The 14,211-nt window shown below is 67.0% G+C and overlaps 1 protein-coding gene across 2 annotated transcripts; it reads left to right on the top strand.

The window, feature by feature from the left end:
* Positions 1-1,537: 1,537 nt before the first annotated feature.
* On the top strand, positions 1,538-13,761 carry ADAM8 (ADAM metallopeptidase domain 8). 2 transcript variants are annotated; one of them, XM_068549115.1, is made up of 24 exons: positions 1,538-1,667; positions 2,769-2,872; positions 3,814-3,890; positions 4,049-4,127; positions 4,222-4,298; positions 4,462-4,645; positions 4,959-5,021; positions 5,092-5,160; positions 5,466-5,635; positions 5,734-5,815; positions 6,123-6,271; positions 6,405-6,582; positions 6,838-6,927; positions 7,015-7,204; positions 7,300-7,381; positions 7,688-7,850; positions 8,327-8,404; positions 9,028-9,112; positions 9,828-9,942; positions 10,486-10,672; positions 11,116-11,181; positions 11,366-11,416; positions 12,729-12,806; positions 13,186-13,761. In XM_068549115.1, the coding sequence occupies exons 1-24, from the start codon at positions 1,622-1,624 to the stop codon at positions 13,234-13,236; spliced, it is 2,514 nt and encodes an 837-aa protein (XP_068405216.1). In that variant the 5' UTR covers positions 1,538-1,621; the 3' UTR covers positions 13,237-13,761. The 2 variants fall into 2 exon arrangements, with proteins under 2 accessions (XP_068405216.1, XP_068405217.1); XM_068549116.1 differs by lacking the exons at positions 10,486-10,672; positions 13,186-13,761 and having other exon boundaries at positions 12,729-12,802.
* Positions 13,762-14,211: the final 450 nt, after the last annotated feature.

Here is a 14,211-nt window from a genome sequence, read left to right as displayed (position 1 = left end):
CTGTGGAGGGGGCACCCTGAGCTGGGGGCCTGGACTCAAGCCACAGACTGCTTCCTCTTCTAAGCTGCAGTGCGTGCGGGTGCACCCAAAATGCCACAGTCCGGGCTTCTGCGACACAGGCTCTGGGCAGAGGCACCCACTGGCCCTCCCACCTGTCCCGAGGCCCAGAAGCCCTGCATCCCTGTCCTGGGCTCTGGGCATTGGGCTTTCCTGAAGGAGACACCTCTGGGTTGCAGGTGTTGACGGCGGGAGGGGAGCACCCTGTGGGCTTGGGGAGGGGTTCTCTGTGGTAGGGGGGCTCTGTGGGCCCACGTTGGTCCTGTAGGTGGGGTGGGGGTGCCAGGGCTGAGCCCCTGTTGCCGAGTTCCCTGTTGAGGTCTGGGCAGCAGAGCATGTAGTCCCAGCAGCTGGGGTTTTTGCCCAAATAGGGACACGTAGCCTTTGAACTTCTGCTATCAGATAACACGCAATACCAAAAAAGAGAAGTACAATGGCCAGGAGGATTTGGGGTGGTTCACACGCATCGTTGTGTGAAACACGGTCATGTGTGGGCTCAGGGACACAAGCTGCCTGTGCCCGTTGCTCACTGTGGCCCTGGGGGCTTCTGTCACCCACGCCCGAGATAGCCCAAAGAGTGTGCAAACCCCTCCTGCCTTGTTTTCCTTTTTCTGCTGTTCACTTTGGGGGAAATGATGGTCCGTTGAACTTTGACCTCTGGTCTGGACCCACTGTGGACTGGACACCACACCCTTTCACCTGAGGCCTTGACATGCTCTGATGTCCTGCCTTCCCAGGGGCACGTCCAGAATGGGGCTGGGGTGCCACCGGCCGGCTCAGCTGCAAGAAGCCTGGGTCCCCAGGTACCAGGCCAGAGTGGGGCGGCCCCAGCCTGCAGGGCAGGTCAGGGCGGGTAGAAACTGGGGGCCGGGGGCAGCAGCGGGCAGGCAGCTGCGGACTTTGGCCCATAGCAACCGCATCCCAGGGCTGTCCACTGGGCCTCCGCATCCGCCCTCTCCACAGAGCAGGGTCTGCTCCCTGAGCCAGGCGGCTGCCCGGCACCTGGCCAGCAGCCCCCCCTGTGTGCTCCCCTTGCCCAGTCTCCCCAGTGAGGCCTCAGGAGCCTGGGAGCAGGGCTGGCCGCGGGCTGCTGGAGCTTTCGCACGCCTCACACCCTCACACGCAGCAGGGCCTCCACTCCCAGCCCCACCCCCGCGGGGCCCCGGCAGCCCCAGCCTGTTTCTTCACCTGCCTGGGGGATGCGGTGGCAGGAGTGGCCCAGGGTAGTCTGTCCACCTGCCCTGCTTAATTCAGTCCACGTTGACAGAACTTCTGTGTGCTGAGCACTGGACACGGGACACTGTCCAGGAGCCCCAGGGGACCAGGAGACCGGGGAGGCGGGGTGGGGGCGGGACGCACCCTCAGGTACCCAGGTCCGGCCCCTCCCAGCGCTGAGGGGCTGATTGGCTGCGGGCAGGGGGCTGGTCGCTGGGGCAGGGCGGGGCGCGAGGGCACGAGCCTCAGAGGCGAGGGCAGGACCAGAGCCAGCCTGAGCACGGAGCTCCTTCTCCCCGGCCCCCCGGAACCGTGGGTTCGGATCCGCACCCCGCCCGCACCCCCCGCCATGCACAGCCTCGGGCTCCTGCTGCTTGCTGCGCTGTGGCTACAGGGTGAGTGAGTGCTGGGCGTCTGGCTCTGGCTGGTCCGGTCGCCTGACCCCCGCTCCCTGCGCGGGGCTCTGGGCTGGTCTCGGGGGTTCGGCGGCATACAGGTGGCCAGTCGGCCGGGAGGCCCTGGGCGGTGCACACACGGAAACTTCAAAAGGGAAGTGCGCGGGGAAGCGGCCACCTGGGCGTTTCCTGCGCTGGAGGTGGGGACCGGCTGGGACAGAACGGGGTGGAGGGCCTGGCTGCTTCGGCTCCATTCCGGGGCCTCGGGGGGATTGCCCACCTCCACGGGGACCCCCCAGCCTGGCAGGGAAGGGAGGACCGAGGAGCAGTGGCCTGGAGCCGAGGGGTTGGGGGCACCCCAGGGGGTTGTTTTGCCACATGGGGACCTGCCTCTCCTCTGGGGGGACTGACTGTGCTGCTGGCCTTGGCCCCCACCCTAGCTCCTGAGAGCCTCCTGGGGTTCGGGGGAGAGGGCGCTTACGGGGCAGGCCCTCCCCACGGCCTTCACTCCGGGAGGTTTGCCAGATAACGGTTACAGAGACACAACCATTAACACCTTGAAAGAGGGAGAAAAGAGTCACCTGGGGAGTAGGTTTCCACCTCGGCCTGGGCTGGGTCTCTGCTGTCTGTTGTTGGATACGGGGCAGCTTCTAGATCTGGGCTGGGTGAACCCTGCGGAAGAGGGCTGCCAGTTCCCCGTTAGATGCAGTCATGTGATTAGTTGGGATGAAAAACGTCAGCTCTAAGCGCTGGACGGGCAGACCTGTCGTCCCGCGCCCCCCCCCACCCCCAGCCCAGGGCCTGTGTGTGTCCTCGTCCTGAGAGGAGGAGGGGGCATCCGGGTCACCCCAGGGTCTGGGAGGCAGCCTGGTGGGCTCCTGGAAGGGCAGGCGCAAGTCTGCCCGACCCCACCCACGGCGGGGGTCCTGTGGCCTTTTTCACGCAGAACCCGGCTTGGGCTGGGGAGCCAGGCCTCAGCGTCTGCGGTCCCCACGCTGCCGGGTGACTCCCCAAGAGGAGGTGCCGGCGCACAGCAGGCTGGGGAGGGACCCCCAGGGCGGGAGGGTGCCCTGTGCGCCTGCTGACCCCCCTCTCCTGCAGAGGCCGCCCCCAGGGCCACTCTGCCCCACGTGGAGCAGTACGAGGTGGTGAGGCCCCGGCGCCTGCCAGCACCCCGCACCCGCCGAGCCCTGCCCTCCCACTCGGTAAGCCTGGGCAGGAGGCTGGCCTGGGGGTCCCTCCCCGGCCCTTCAGAGCCCGTGTCTGTCTGTGAGCAGGGTGATAGCTCCCCGTGTGCCCAGCGAGTCGTGAGGGGCCGCCTTTGGGGCTGAGGGCCAGGCGGGCTTCTGGGCTTTCGGGCAGACCCCTGGGGAGCTCACAACCCACCTGGGCCGTCTCTGCCTGGGCCGCCTTCCTCCTCCCCCCAGGGCTCACCTTCTTCTTCCGTCCCACCCACCCTTGGGCAGGGCCACAGCCGCCCCGCCTCAGGGGGTGGGGGGTGCCGGCTGGGCAGGAGCTCCGCCAGCCGCGGCCACTCCCCAGTTTCACTCCAGCGATGAGTCAGACTCTTCTGAGACCGGAGGGGATGGCCCAGCAGGGGCGTAGCTTACGCCCCTCGGGAGTTTGGGGCTGGGATTCCCCGGGGCGCCTGGGGGCATTCTGAGACCTGCAACGTGTGCGCCTGCGTCTGGGCGGGTGTGCGGATGGACGTGCCCAAGTGTGTGTCGAGGACAGCCCCGTCCTGACCTCGGGGTGCGGGCACAGGGCACAGTGTCCTAGGGGTCAGCTGCGGGCTGGGGGCACCCCTCTAGTCGGGCCCAGGGCTGGAAGGGGCGGGGCCTCGCAGGGGCGGGTCACCTCTGCCGCCTGGGTTCTAAGGCTGCCTGTCAGGGGCTGTGTCCCCCCTCCCCTTGCTTCCTGGTAAGGGGCATTCTCCTTTTCCCTGTGTGGACTTGTGAGGAAACCGAGGCCTGAGGCACCCGAGGCGGTGGTTCCGGGTGGAGCTCCCCACCTGCCCACTGCCTCCGGTACGGCCTGAGGCCCCACCTCCTCCTACTGGCCAGGTGCTACCCACCCCCAGGTTTGAGGTGGGCGTGGCCGGGGCAGGGCCCCTCTCTCTGGACCCCTCCCTTTTCTCCCGGCTCAGGGCCTGTATCCGGAGAGTGTGAGCTACGTCCTGGGGGCCCGAGGGCACACCTTCACCCTGCACCTTCGGAAGAACAGGTGAGCAGGGGCCTAAGCCTGCAGCCTGCTCCCACCCCTGCCCCCAGCACACCTGTGTCCTGGGCATCCAGCTCCCTGGCCCAGCCTCTCCTCCACACCAGAGGTGGCTTCTGGGGCAGGCAGGCGGGGCCCAGAGCATCATGGGGGCTCTCTTCCAGGGACCTGGTGGGCTCGGGCTACGTGGAGACCTACACGGCCGCCGATGGCGCCCAGGTGACAGAGCAGCTGCCGAGGCAGGTATGGCCCCCCGAGTGACCCTCGCCAAGGCCAGTGGTGGCGGTGCGGGGAGCGCGGGCACCGGGAGCGGAACCCTCATGCCCTCCTCCTGCAGGACCACTGCTTCTACCAGGGCAACGTGGAGGGGCACCAGGGCTCCGCTGCCAGCCTCAGCACCTGCGCCGGCCTCAGGTGGGTGCTGCCGACCAGGCGGGGTGCGTCAGGACGTCAGGGCCCAGCGCTGTCTCACTCTCCAGCGAAGTGAACTGAGGCCAAGAAGAGAGGGGTGGGCTGGGGGCAGCTGCTGCCCTGGGTCCCTCACTAACTCAGAGCCATGGGCTTCGCTCTGCCTCAGGGGCTTCTTCCAGGCCGGCTCCACCGTCCACCTGATCGAGCCCCTGGATGGGGGCGGGGAAGAGGGGCAACACGCGCTGTACCAGGCGCAGCACCTGCAGCAGAAAGCCGGCACCTGCGGGGTCAACGACAGCAGCCTGGAGGCCGTCCTGGGGCCGCGGGTCTCGGCGGCCCTCAGGCCCCGGGTGAGGGGTGGCCCTGCCCGCTGCTTCCCCGTCCGCTTGGCCCGTGCATCCCCAGACTCCTGGGTGCCCAGCGAAGCGGGGGCGCTGCCTGCCACCCCCGCGGCTGGGGTGGGCCTGGGCCTGGCTGCGCGCTGGCTGCAGACCCAGCTCCTTAGTCTGCGCCAGAGCGCCCCCCACCCCCCGCTCCCACCAAGGCTCCCCCAGCACTGCGGGGCCAGCTCCGGGGCCCGGAGCTGCTCAGTGTGCAGAGACGGGCTGAGGACAGGCGGGCTGTGGCTGGGTGGCTGACCGGCTTCTTGTCCCCACCCCTCAGAGCTGGCCAGTGCCGCGAGAGACCCGCTACGTGGAGCTGTTCGTGGTCACGGACAGCACAGAGGTACCTGGGGCGGGGCGGGGGCGGTGCAGGCGGGCCGACAGGCCGCAGCTGAGGGTCTGCTGTCCTCCAGTTCCAGCGGTTGGGGAGCAGAGAGGCTGTGCGCCAGCGGGTGCTGGAGGTGGTCAACCACGTGGACAAGGTGGGGGCCGCTTCGCCCTGGGGGCTTCCTCTCAGCAGGGGCTGCCGGGACCCCGCGGCAGCACACACCCAGCCCAACAGAAACCCTGGCTGTAGAGGCCTGTTGGGGCACCGGGAGAGGAGGCGAGGGCTGGCCATGGGGGGCGCCCAGCTGCCGGTAGAACCATCCGCCAGGTGATGGGGGGGCTAGGACTCTGCCCCAGCCCTCGTGACCTGTCCCATCTCAGCGGACGCTGGGGGGACCTCTGGCCCTTCGCTGGCCTCACCCTTGGAACCTGACCCTCGGGGCTCCCTATCCTCTGGCAGCTTTATCAGGAGCTCAATTTCCGCGTGGTGCTCGTGGGCCTGGAGATGTGGAACGGTGGGGACAAGATTCACGTCAGCACCCAGGCCGACACCACACTGAGCAACTTCCTGTCCTGGCGGGTGCAAGACCTGGCGGGGCGGCACCTGCACGACAACGCGCAGTTCATCACGTGAGTGGGCGGAGGGCCACGCTGTCGCCGGGACGAGGGGGCCCCCAGGGGAGGCGGGTTCCGAGGTGTCCACGTGCAGACACTGCTCTCCTTCCCAGCGGGGTCAACTTCGCAGGGACCACCGTGGGACTGGCCAAGGTGTCCGCCATGTGCTCCCAGGACTCGGGGGCTGTGAACCAGGTGCGGAGGATCCAGCTGGGTTTGCTGGACAGAGGCTGGAGCTGGCCACGGGGGCTGGGGGGCAGGGAGTGGGGATCGGAGCTTGAGCTGGGGCCTGTGAGGGGGGACCTCAGGACTCAGGTCCACCTGCTGGTCCCTACGCTGTCCCCCGGACACCTGAGCAGCTGCCTCTTCCAAAGGATGCACTGACGCTTTAGGTTTGAAGAAGTGATGTTGGCAGGAGGCACCGCCGAGCCCCTCAGCCGGCTGGGGGCGGGCGGGGGACTGGCCACCAGAGTGGCCCCAGCCAACATGGCCCCTCCTGTAGGACCACAGCCCGAACCCCATGGGCGTGGCGAGCACCATGGCCCACGAGATGGGCCACAACCTGGGCATGGACCACGACGAGAACATCCAGGACTGCTACTGCCCGGTGCCGCGGGCCGGCGGCGGCTGCGTGATGGCGGCCAGCATCGGGTGAGGCTCGGCCCCAGCCAGCCCGCCCGACGGCCCCCCGCCGAGCAGGGGTGTCCCAGGGCGCGGGCGGGCGGCCGGCCCCCACCCACCCACCCACCCACCCTTCTGATGACAGGGACTCCCCTCCCCACAGCTCCAACTTCCCCAGAAAGTTCAGCCACTGCAGCCGGGCTGACCTGGAGACATTCGTGGAGAAGGCCCGGACGGCCTGCCTGGTGGACGTGCCGGACCCCGCCCGGCTGGTGGGCGGCCCCGTGTGTGGGAACCAGTTCGTGGAGCGTGGGGAGCAGTGCGACTGCGGCGCCCCCCAGGTGCGGGGCCGGGCCCCGCCGCCGCCCTCGGCGTTCCGCCCGCCCACGTGGGCGGCCGGCCCCCATCCACAGGCTGGGGCAACCGTTCCTGACCCCCGGGCGCCCTGCGCTCGCACAGCGACACCTCCTGTCCTCTGGCACCGAAACGACTGGCAGGGCTCATGGGTGGGAGTGACCAGACCACCCGAGGGGAGGGCCTGGGGCCGGCCCAGCGTGCACCCCGCTCAGACCTTCGCCGTTGCCCCCGCCCCCCAGGACTGTCAGAACCGCTGCTGCAATGCCAGCACCTGCCTGCTGGCCAAGGGGGCCGAGTGTGCCCACGGCACCTGCTGCCACGAGTGCAGGGTGAGCCTGGGGTCCTGGGGCACAGCAGCAGGCGTGGGTGTTTGGGGGCCTCCCGTTCCCGCGGTGAGCTTGGCTCTGCTGAACCAGGTGAAGCCGGCCGGAGAGCCGTGCCGCCCTGCAAAGGACCAGTGTGACCTCAGAGAGTACTGCGACGGCCGGCAGCCTGTGTGTCCCGAGGACGCCTTCTGGGAGAACGGCACGCCCTGCCCGGGGGGCTACTGCTACAACGGGGCCTGCCCCACGCTGGCCCAGAGGTGCCGGGACTTGTGGGGGCCAGGTGAGGCGGGCTTGGGCCCCGCTCATGGGACCCTCAGGCCTGCCAGGATGGCTGCCGGTCCTGAGCCGGAGGGCTGACCTGCTTCTGCCCCGCAGGCGCTCGGGTTGCCACGGAGACGTGCTACAGCTACAGCATCTCTGCAGGCTGCAGGAGTGGGATCCCCCTGGACTTGGGCAGGTGAGCGTCCACCCGTGGCCTGGCTCCCCTGGGTCCAGGGCACGGAATGTCTCCACCAGGAGAGTCCTCTGCACAAAGGAGTCCGGGAGCTGAGTCAGGGGCCTCTCCGGGGGCCTACCTGGCCCTGCAGGACCCCCGGGCCAGAGCATGCTGCCCTTTGGGAGAGTGGGTCACTGCGGCTGGGCTGTGGACCCCTGCGGGAGGACCCAGGGCCTCACCCACAGCTCCTGGTGCGCTGAGCACGGCTGTAAGCACCGAGCAGGAGTCCCCGTGGAGCTGGCTCCACGCACGTCCCTCTGTCCTCAGGGTCAACAGGTGTGGCACTCTGTTCTGTGAGTGGGGGCAGAAGCCCCCGGAGCGGAGTTCCTGCACCCTCACCTCCTCCTCGGGTGATTGCCAGGCTCTTGTCCAGGACAGCAGCAGCGCGTACGAGCCAGTGCCAGAAGGCACCAAGTGTGGCAAGCAGCAGGTGGGCCGGACGTGCCTCTCGGTCGGGCTGCTGGACCCCAGGGCGAGCTGGCGGGGCCCAGAGCAGGGCGGTGGCGGCTGGAGAAGGACTCTGTTCTGGGTAGAAACTCGGAAGGCGCACGGGGCGGGGTGGGGGGGGGGGGTTGGGTGCGGGAGAAGACCCTTCTTCAGTTAATGGGTTTAAAGACTGCAAGCCCTCTGGGGATGGGCCCTCTGCAAGCCCTCTGGGGATGGGCGGGGCCAGTCCTCTGTGGCCCTGGTGGCAGCAGAGGGCTGGCCGGGCAGTGCCTCTCCCCGTGGCCAAGGCCGGCCAGCAGATGGGCTGCGGGCGAGGCCACCGGGGGTGTGAAGGCTGTGGCCTGCCCCTCCGAAGCCCAGACGCAGGTTTTGGGTCCACTCTGGTTGATGGTGGAGAGCGGGGGTGCTTCAAGCAGGAGTCTAGACTGGCTGCCTACGGAGACCCCCACTGCCCTCCAGGTTTGCTGGAAAGGCTTCTGCCAGGACCTCCGTGTCTACAGATCCAGAAACTGCTCTGCCCGGTGTAGCAACCATGGGGTACGTGGGCCCAGGGGATGGCCTCCCACCAGCCCTTTGGGCTTGAAAGATGCGCAGGCCGTGCTTAGGATAGCCCAGACAAACAGAGGGCAGAGGCTGGTGCCCTGGGACTGTGCCAGGAGCCCGCTGGGGCCTCCCGAGGCTGGAACTGACAGAGATCTGGGCGTCCCGTGTAGACACGGGAGCCCGGGGTAGTCACGGTGCCGGTGGACACGTGGGCCAGGCCGGTCTGATGTGAAGTGTCCTATTCTGAGCTCTTAGTAACCTGTGCTATGACGCTGGGGAGGTCAGAGCTCTGAGGGCTAGAAACCGGGGGGCCTGGGGCAGTGCCCTCCTGTGCCCCCGTCTCAGGAGGACAGCCTGCCCCGAAGTCACCCTGCCCCTCCTGCGGCGATGCCTGCTTTGCTCAGAGAGCCCGCAGCGTCCCGTCAGAGCCCTCCTCCCTCACCTGGGGAGGGGCCGCTGCCATCAGCACATCTGACGAAACCTGGGTGGTGGCGGTCCTGGACCCCTAGCTTGTCCTCTGTCAGTAGGGGCCCCAGCAGAGCAGCCGGCGCCTCAGTGGGCACTGGGCAGTGCGGCAGGTGGGGGTCTGGAGGCCCTGACGCCTGGTCGTCCCCCAGGTGTGCAACCACAAGGACCAGTGCCACTGCCACCCGGGCTGGGCCCCGCCCTACTGCGCAGAGCTGCTGCCTAACGTGCGCACAGGTAGGCAGGGCCCGCCCCGCCCTGTGCCCCGCCCTGCGCCCCGCCCTGCACCTTCACAAGCCCAGTGGGGTCTGGCTGCGGGTCCTGCCTTTTCTCAGGCCACCTGGGAGGGGCCGAGAAGGAGGCCGTGTGCCCCTAAACCGTGAGGGGCATGTTGAAGATGTGGCCTTGCAGCCCCCGGCATCCGGACCCCACAGGTCCGGAGCTGGGGCCAGGATCCCGAGTCCCCACCTCGGCCCTGTGGGAGGAGGGGGGCCCGTCCCAGAGGGAGGGCTGCAGGAGCAACGTGGGACAGCGCCAGCTCCTTGCCGGGTGCTCCGCCCCATCCTGGGCCCGGGAGCCTCGGGGCCTCCCACCCCCACAGGTGTCTTCCTCCCCAGTGGTCAGGCCTACAGGGCCTGGCCTGGCCGCGCCCACGTCACTGAGGGCCTGGGGCCACCCACCGCCAAGCCCTCCAACCGGTCCCCTGAGAGCCCAGAGCGCTGGCGTCATGTACCGGTTCTCAGGGCCAAGGGTCCTCAGATGGCCCTGGCCCTCGCAGGGGGCCCAGGGCTCTGGGTTGTTGGCGTGGCCAAGGAGGGGGCACCTTCCTCAGGCCCCTCCTTGGCCCCAGGCTGGCCTGGACGGGCGCTGAGCTGCCCGCGGACCCTCCCAGCCCCTGCTGCCTCGAGGCACGTCCGGCCCTGGTGGTACCTGGCCTCTTGTGTCCCCACAGCTTCCGGGAGCCTCCTGGTGGGCGTGCTGGTGCCTGTGGCACTCCTGGTGCCTCTGGCGCTGACCCTGGCAGGCGTGGTCATCTACCGCAAAGCCCGGAGCCCCGTCCGAAGGAGGTGCGTGAGCTCTGGGCTTGCAGAGCGTCAGCGTGTGTGTGCAGAGTGAGTCGCCTGCTTGCACTGCTGGAGGGGGAGAATGCGCTCTGGGCCCCCTGCCCTCACTGACACGGGAGCAGGTGCGGGTTGTGGTGACAGGTTGGTGATGTGGAAACGCAGAGAGGACCCCGTCTCCCCCTCGCACCCCAGCGGGCGCCGGCCCACCGCCCTCGGTGGGCACTGCGCTCTGAGCCTGCCCTGGGCTCTGGGTGTCCCCGGTGCCCACTCTGGGGGGACCTCGACCCCCACGCTGGCCGCAGCAGGACACACTTGCCCAGTGGCCTCCTAGTACCTCCTGCGGGCCCACCTGGACCCCAGAGCCAATGGGGCCAGGACACGTGAGGCCGCCTCTCCCTCTGCACATGGCTGTCATTGGCACATCCCGAGGGGCAGCTGCAGCTGAGTGGGCCTCTGGCCAGGCCAGGGTTCCCACGCCCAGGAGCCCCAAGTCCCTGGGCTGAATCCTGAGGCCAGGAAGCACTGACCCATCTTATTTCTCCCCAGGAATGTGGCAGCCAAGACGGCCATGGGGCTCTCCAACCCCCTGTTCCACGAGGGGCACAGGACCCCCGTGAAGGGCAGGGCCCCGGCTCCCACCAGGGGGCCCCCAGAGCCGGGCCTTTCCTCCCACCCCAGCCAGCCCCCCAAACCCACGGCTTCCACGGTGACCCCTAAGTGGCCACCCCCTGCTGTAAGCACCAGGCATCCCCGACGGGCTCCCCAGGCCACCCCAAAGCTCAGGCCAGGATGCGGTCCCCTGGGGCTTAGAGTGGCCACCACGACCGCCATTTAGAGGCAAAACGAGGCTTTAGGACGAGCGGAGCTGGTGACAGAATTGAAGCTGAGGCTCGAGGCCTCTGCGAGGTCCACCTCGGGACGGTTTTGAGGCCCAGACGCCCTCGCTGCCGTGCGGCGCCTGTGTGCGTCCCCAGGGCTGTGGGAAGGGAGCGTAACTCAGGGCCCTGCCCAGCGGTGGGGCAGGATGGCGCCCCCTCTGCACACACGGGGCTTTGTTCTTCCCACTCTGGGAGGGGCCGGAACCTTGGGTCCTCAGCTGGGTGGGGGCAGCTCCGAAGCCAGGGCTCCCTGGAGGTGGCCGCCCTGAGACCCAGGCTCACGGCCACCTTCCTGCAGCCTCCAGCCACTATGTCCAGCCCACCGTCCCCAGTTCCTGTGTATAGCCGGCAGACCCCGGGCCAGGTGAGTGGGGGGCTGGCAGAGGGGCCGGTCGCGGTGGCATAAAGCAGATCCTGGGAGGCGGAGGGTCTGGGGCTGGATTTGGTGGGCCAGGGACCCTAGGGTGGTGGCCACTGCACCCTCAGGGGGCCGACATGAACTGAACCCAGGGGAACTGGGGTCCTGACCGCTCCTCCCTTCCCACCAGCTCAGACCTGCTCCTCCCACCAAGCCCCTCCCGGTGCTGAAGGCCAAGCAGGTGAGAGGACCACCGGGGGAGGGGCACAGGGGTGTGCGGGGCCGTGGGCTCCATCGTGGTGCTCCCTTTGGTTTGAGGCTTCAGGGGTTTGGGAAGGGTCTCTCCCAAATGTGAGTCACTGGAGCCCCAGCAAGCCCCCTGCCTTTGGGCTCGCTCGGGAGGCCCTCCCGCCTGTCCTGAGGTCTGGCCCTGGCGGGTCCCCTCCTTTGCTGGGAGCCCCATGGGTACTGCCGAGGGTCCTGCGCACCTCTGGACAGGCACACTCACCTCCCGGCAGGCGGGGAGGTCACCCGCTCTGGCGAATTGTGAGGCAGGGAGACCCAGGCTCCTCTCTCCACCCACCAGGAGCCTGGGGGGCCCCGCGGCAGCCTGTCCGCCGGGCGGTGTGGAGTCATCACTTGGTTGCAGTGGTGTCTGCAGGGCTCTAAATCTCTGTAGGGCCCGTCTTCCCTTAGCGGTTAATGTCGTGGAGATACTTGGAGCGATGCCCGGCTGGTTACTTCCTAAACTGACCCGCGGTGCCTCCGTGGGTGGATCTCGCCTACAACAACCATTACTGTGGCGTTTGCTTAACGGAGATTCTCTATTTTTTGCTTTTTATTTTGAGTTAATTTTAGAGTTACAGTGAAGTTACAAAAATAGTCCGTAAAAAAGTCTTAGGAGGGGTTTTGACAGGCCAAACAGGGAAGGGGGGTTGGGCAGAGAGATTTCTGGCCAAGGAAATGGTGGCAGCCAGGGAATTGTGCTGGGGGAGAAAAGTGCAGGCGACTTCTCCCTCTCTGCTCAGCAGGGCCCTTCTCAGTGTGCTGGGCCCACCCCGTCCCCCTGGCGCTGGAATGAGCTGCCTGGGCTGAGCAGGGCCCCTGCTGGAGGTCTTCCTTCTCCATCCCAGCCCTGGCCCCGGGGAAAGCTGAGATGCAAACAAATACAAATTCTAGTAGTGGATCCTTCGCTTTAGAGCTTCCAAAGACACACATTCTGGCAATTTAAGAGCTTTTCCTGGGTAATGTTGGGGTAGGGTGGAGGGGGGAGTTGAGGGAAGAGGGTGGGGGAGTTGAGGGAAGAGGGTGGGGCAGTGAGATAAGCCGATGGGCCCAGGAATGGGGGCCCTGCCACATTTCGGTTTCATTCCGGGGCAGTGGCAGCTGTGGGTGGGGAGGGGGTTGGGGGCACTTCTCTGTAGAGAGCTCAGCGAAGAGAAACGTGCAGTCCGGTCTGGAGCAGAGCAGAGCACCCAGGGAACTTTCTAGAAGGTGCTCGGAAGCTGGCGCCCTGGTCCAGCTGGCCATCAGCTGTGTCTACCTCCTTCCAGGTCGTCAAGCCAACCTGCACTCCACCAATGCCACCTGTCAAGCCCAGGGCCGGAGGGGCCCAGCCTGGACCCACTCAGGTGAGGCCCTCACACACAGGGCAGTGCCCACCTCGCCGGGCAGAGCGAGCTGTCTTCCCCCATCTGGCTGCCTGGGGCACAGCCCTGAGAGGGTGTAACATCCGCCCTCTACCCTGTCAGAGGACTTTTCGGTGCTTGCCGCTTCTTCCAGCTGTTACTGTGTCTTTTTCTCCACTAGTGTAAGCACAGAAGTCTATTCTTGATAAAGCATCAGTTGTTAATACCTGGGCTGTCTCCACTCAGCTCTGAGCTCTGAGCCCAGTCATATCGTTGGATGAACTGAGGATCCAAATTTTAAGAAAAGTAAAAGGAAATTAGATTCAGTTGTGCTCTTTGTAGCAGATGGTTTTTAATGTCAGTTCTTTCTTCCTTTTCCAAGGGAGTTGTTGGCCCAAAGGTTGCTCTGAAACCCCCCGACCAGAGGAGGTGATGGGGCCTGAGCTCAAAGCACCCTGGGGGGCATCTGTGCCCCTGTCTGGACGTTGCCTGTGGTCATGTGACCTCGCCACCAGCACTGACAGACCAGCTGCCTGGCCCCAGGCCCTCCGTCCCCCTCCCTGAGGGCTGGGTCCACTGTGAAAAGTCCTAGCGGAAGAGCCAACTCCTCATGGCCAAGGTCACTCTTCACCCCACGGTCACAGCCCAGGCCCTCTCCGCCCAGGACTCCGCGGTTGGGCCCTCGGCTGCTGTCCTGACCTCAGGAAGGGGGGCCAGGCCAGTGCCTTCTCACCCACGTGTGTCTCCAGACTGCCACTGGTGTCTTGTCTGGGTCTCTGGAAACCTCAGATGCACATTCAGTAGGGCTGAAAACTTTAATGAAATTTTTGTATTCTACAATTAAACTATTGATCAAATTCTAAAGGACGGGAGATCGGTGGAAAATGTTGCATGCGAAACAATGTGGAATTTATAAGAGTTAAGGGTCCAACGCTTGTTAAAATAAAAGTCTACTGTAAATGGGTAAGGTCAAACTTTCCCCTTATTTTCTTCTTAGACTTTATCGTAAGCCCTCCTCTGCCTAAACTAAGCAGCGCCCCTCCCCTTCCGACCCCGCTCCGGTCTCCCGGCAACGGCCCCGCCCTTCCGCCGCCGTCTCCCGGCAACGGCCCGACCACCCTCCCGGCTCCACGGTGGGCGCCGCCAGGCCGAGCCCCCCGCCCCGGCCGCCGCTGCTGCCCGGCGCCCTCCGTGGCCTCTACGCCTGGCTGGACGCACTGCCGCTCAGCCGCCGCGAGCGCCACCTGGCCCGGGACTTCAGCGACGGCGGTGAGGGCGGGGCGGCGGCCACGACGGGGGCCGGGGGCCGGGGTGACCGCCGGGGGTCCAGGCCGCAGGGCCGCCGCCTGTCAGCCGGGTCCTGGCGCTCTCTGCTCAGGGGAAGAGCCCAGCGGTCATCCCTCCCGGC

The sequence above is a fragment of the Eschrichtius robustus genome, chromosome 7, assembly GCF_028021215.1.
Source record: "Eschrichtius robustus isolate mEscRob2 chromosome 7, mEscRob2.pri, whole genome shotgun sequence".
In the NCBI taxonomy this organism is placed as follows: domain Eukaryota; kingdom Metazoa; phylum Chordata; class Mammalia; order Artiodactyla; family Eschrichtiidae; genus Eschrichtius; species Eschrichtius robustus.
Note: the sequence above shows the minus strand (reverse complement) of the source record. Positions and strands in the feature narration are given on the sequence as shown.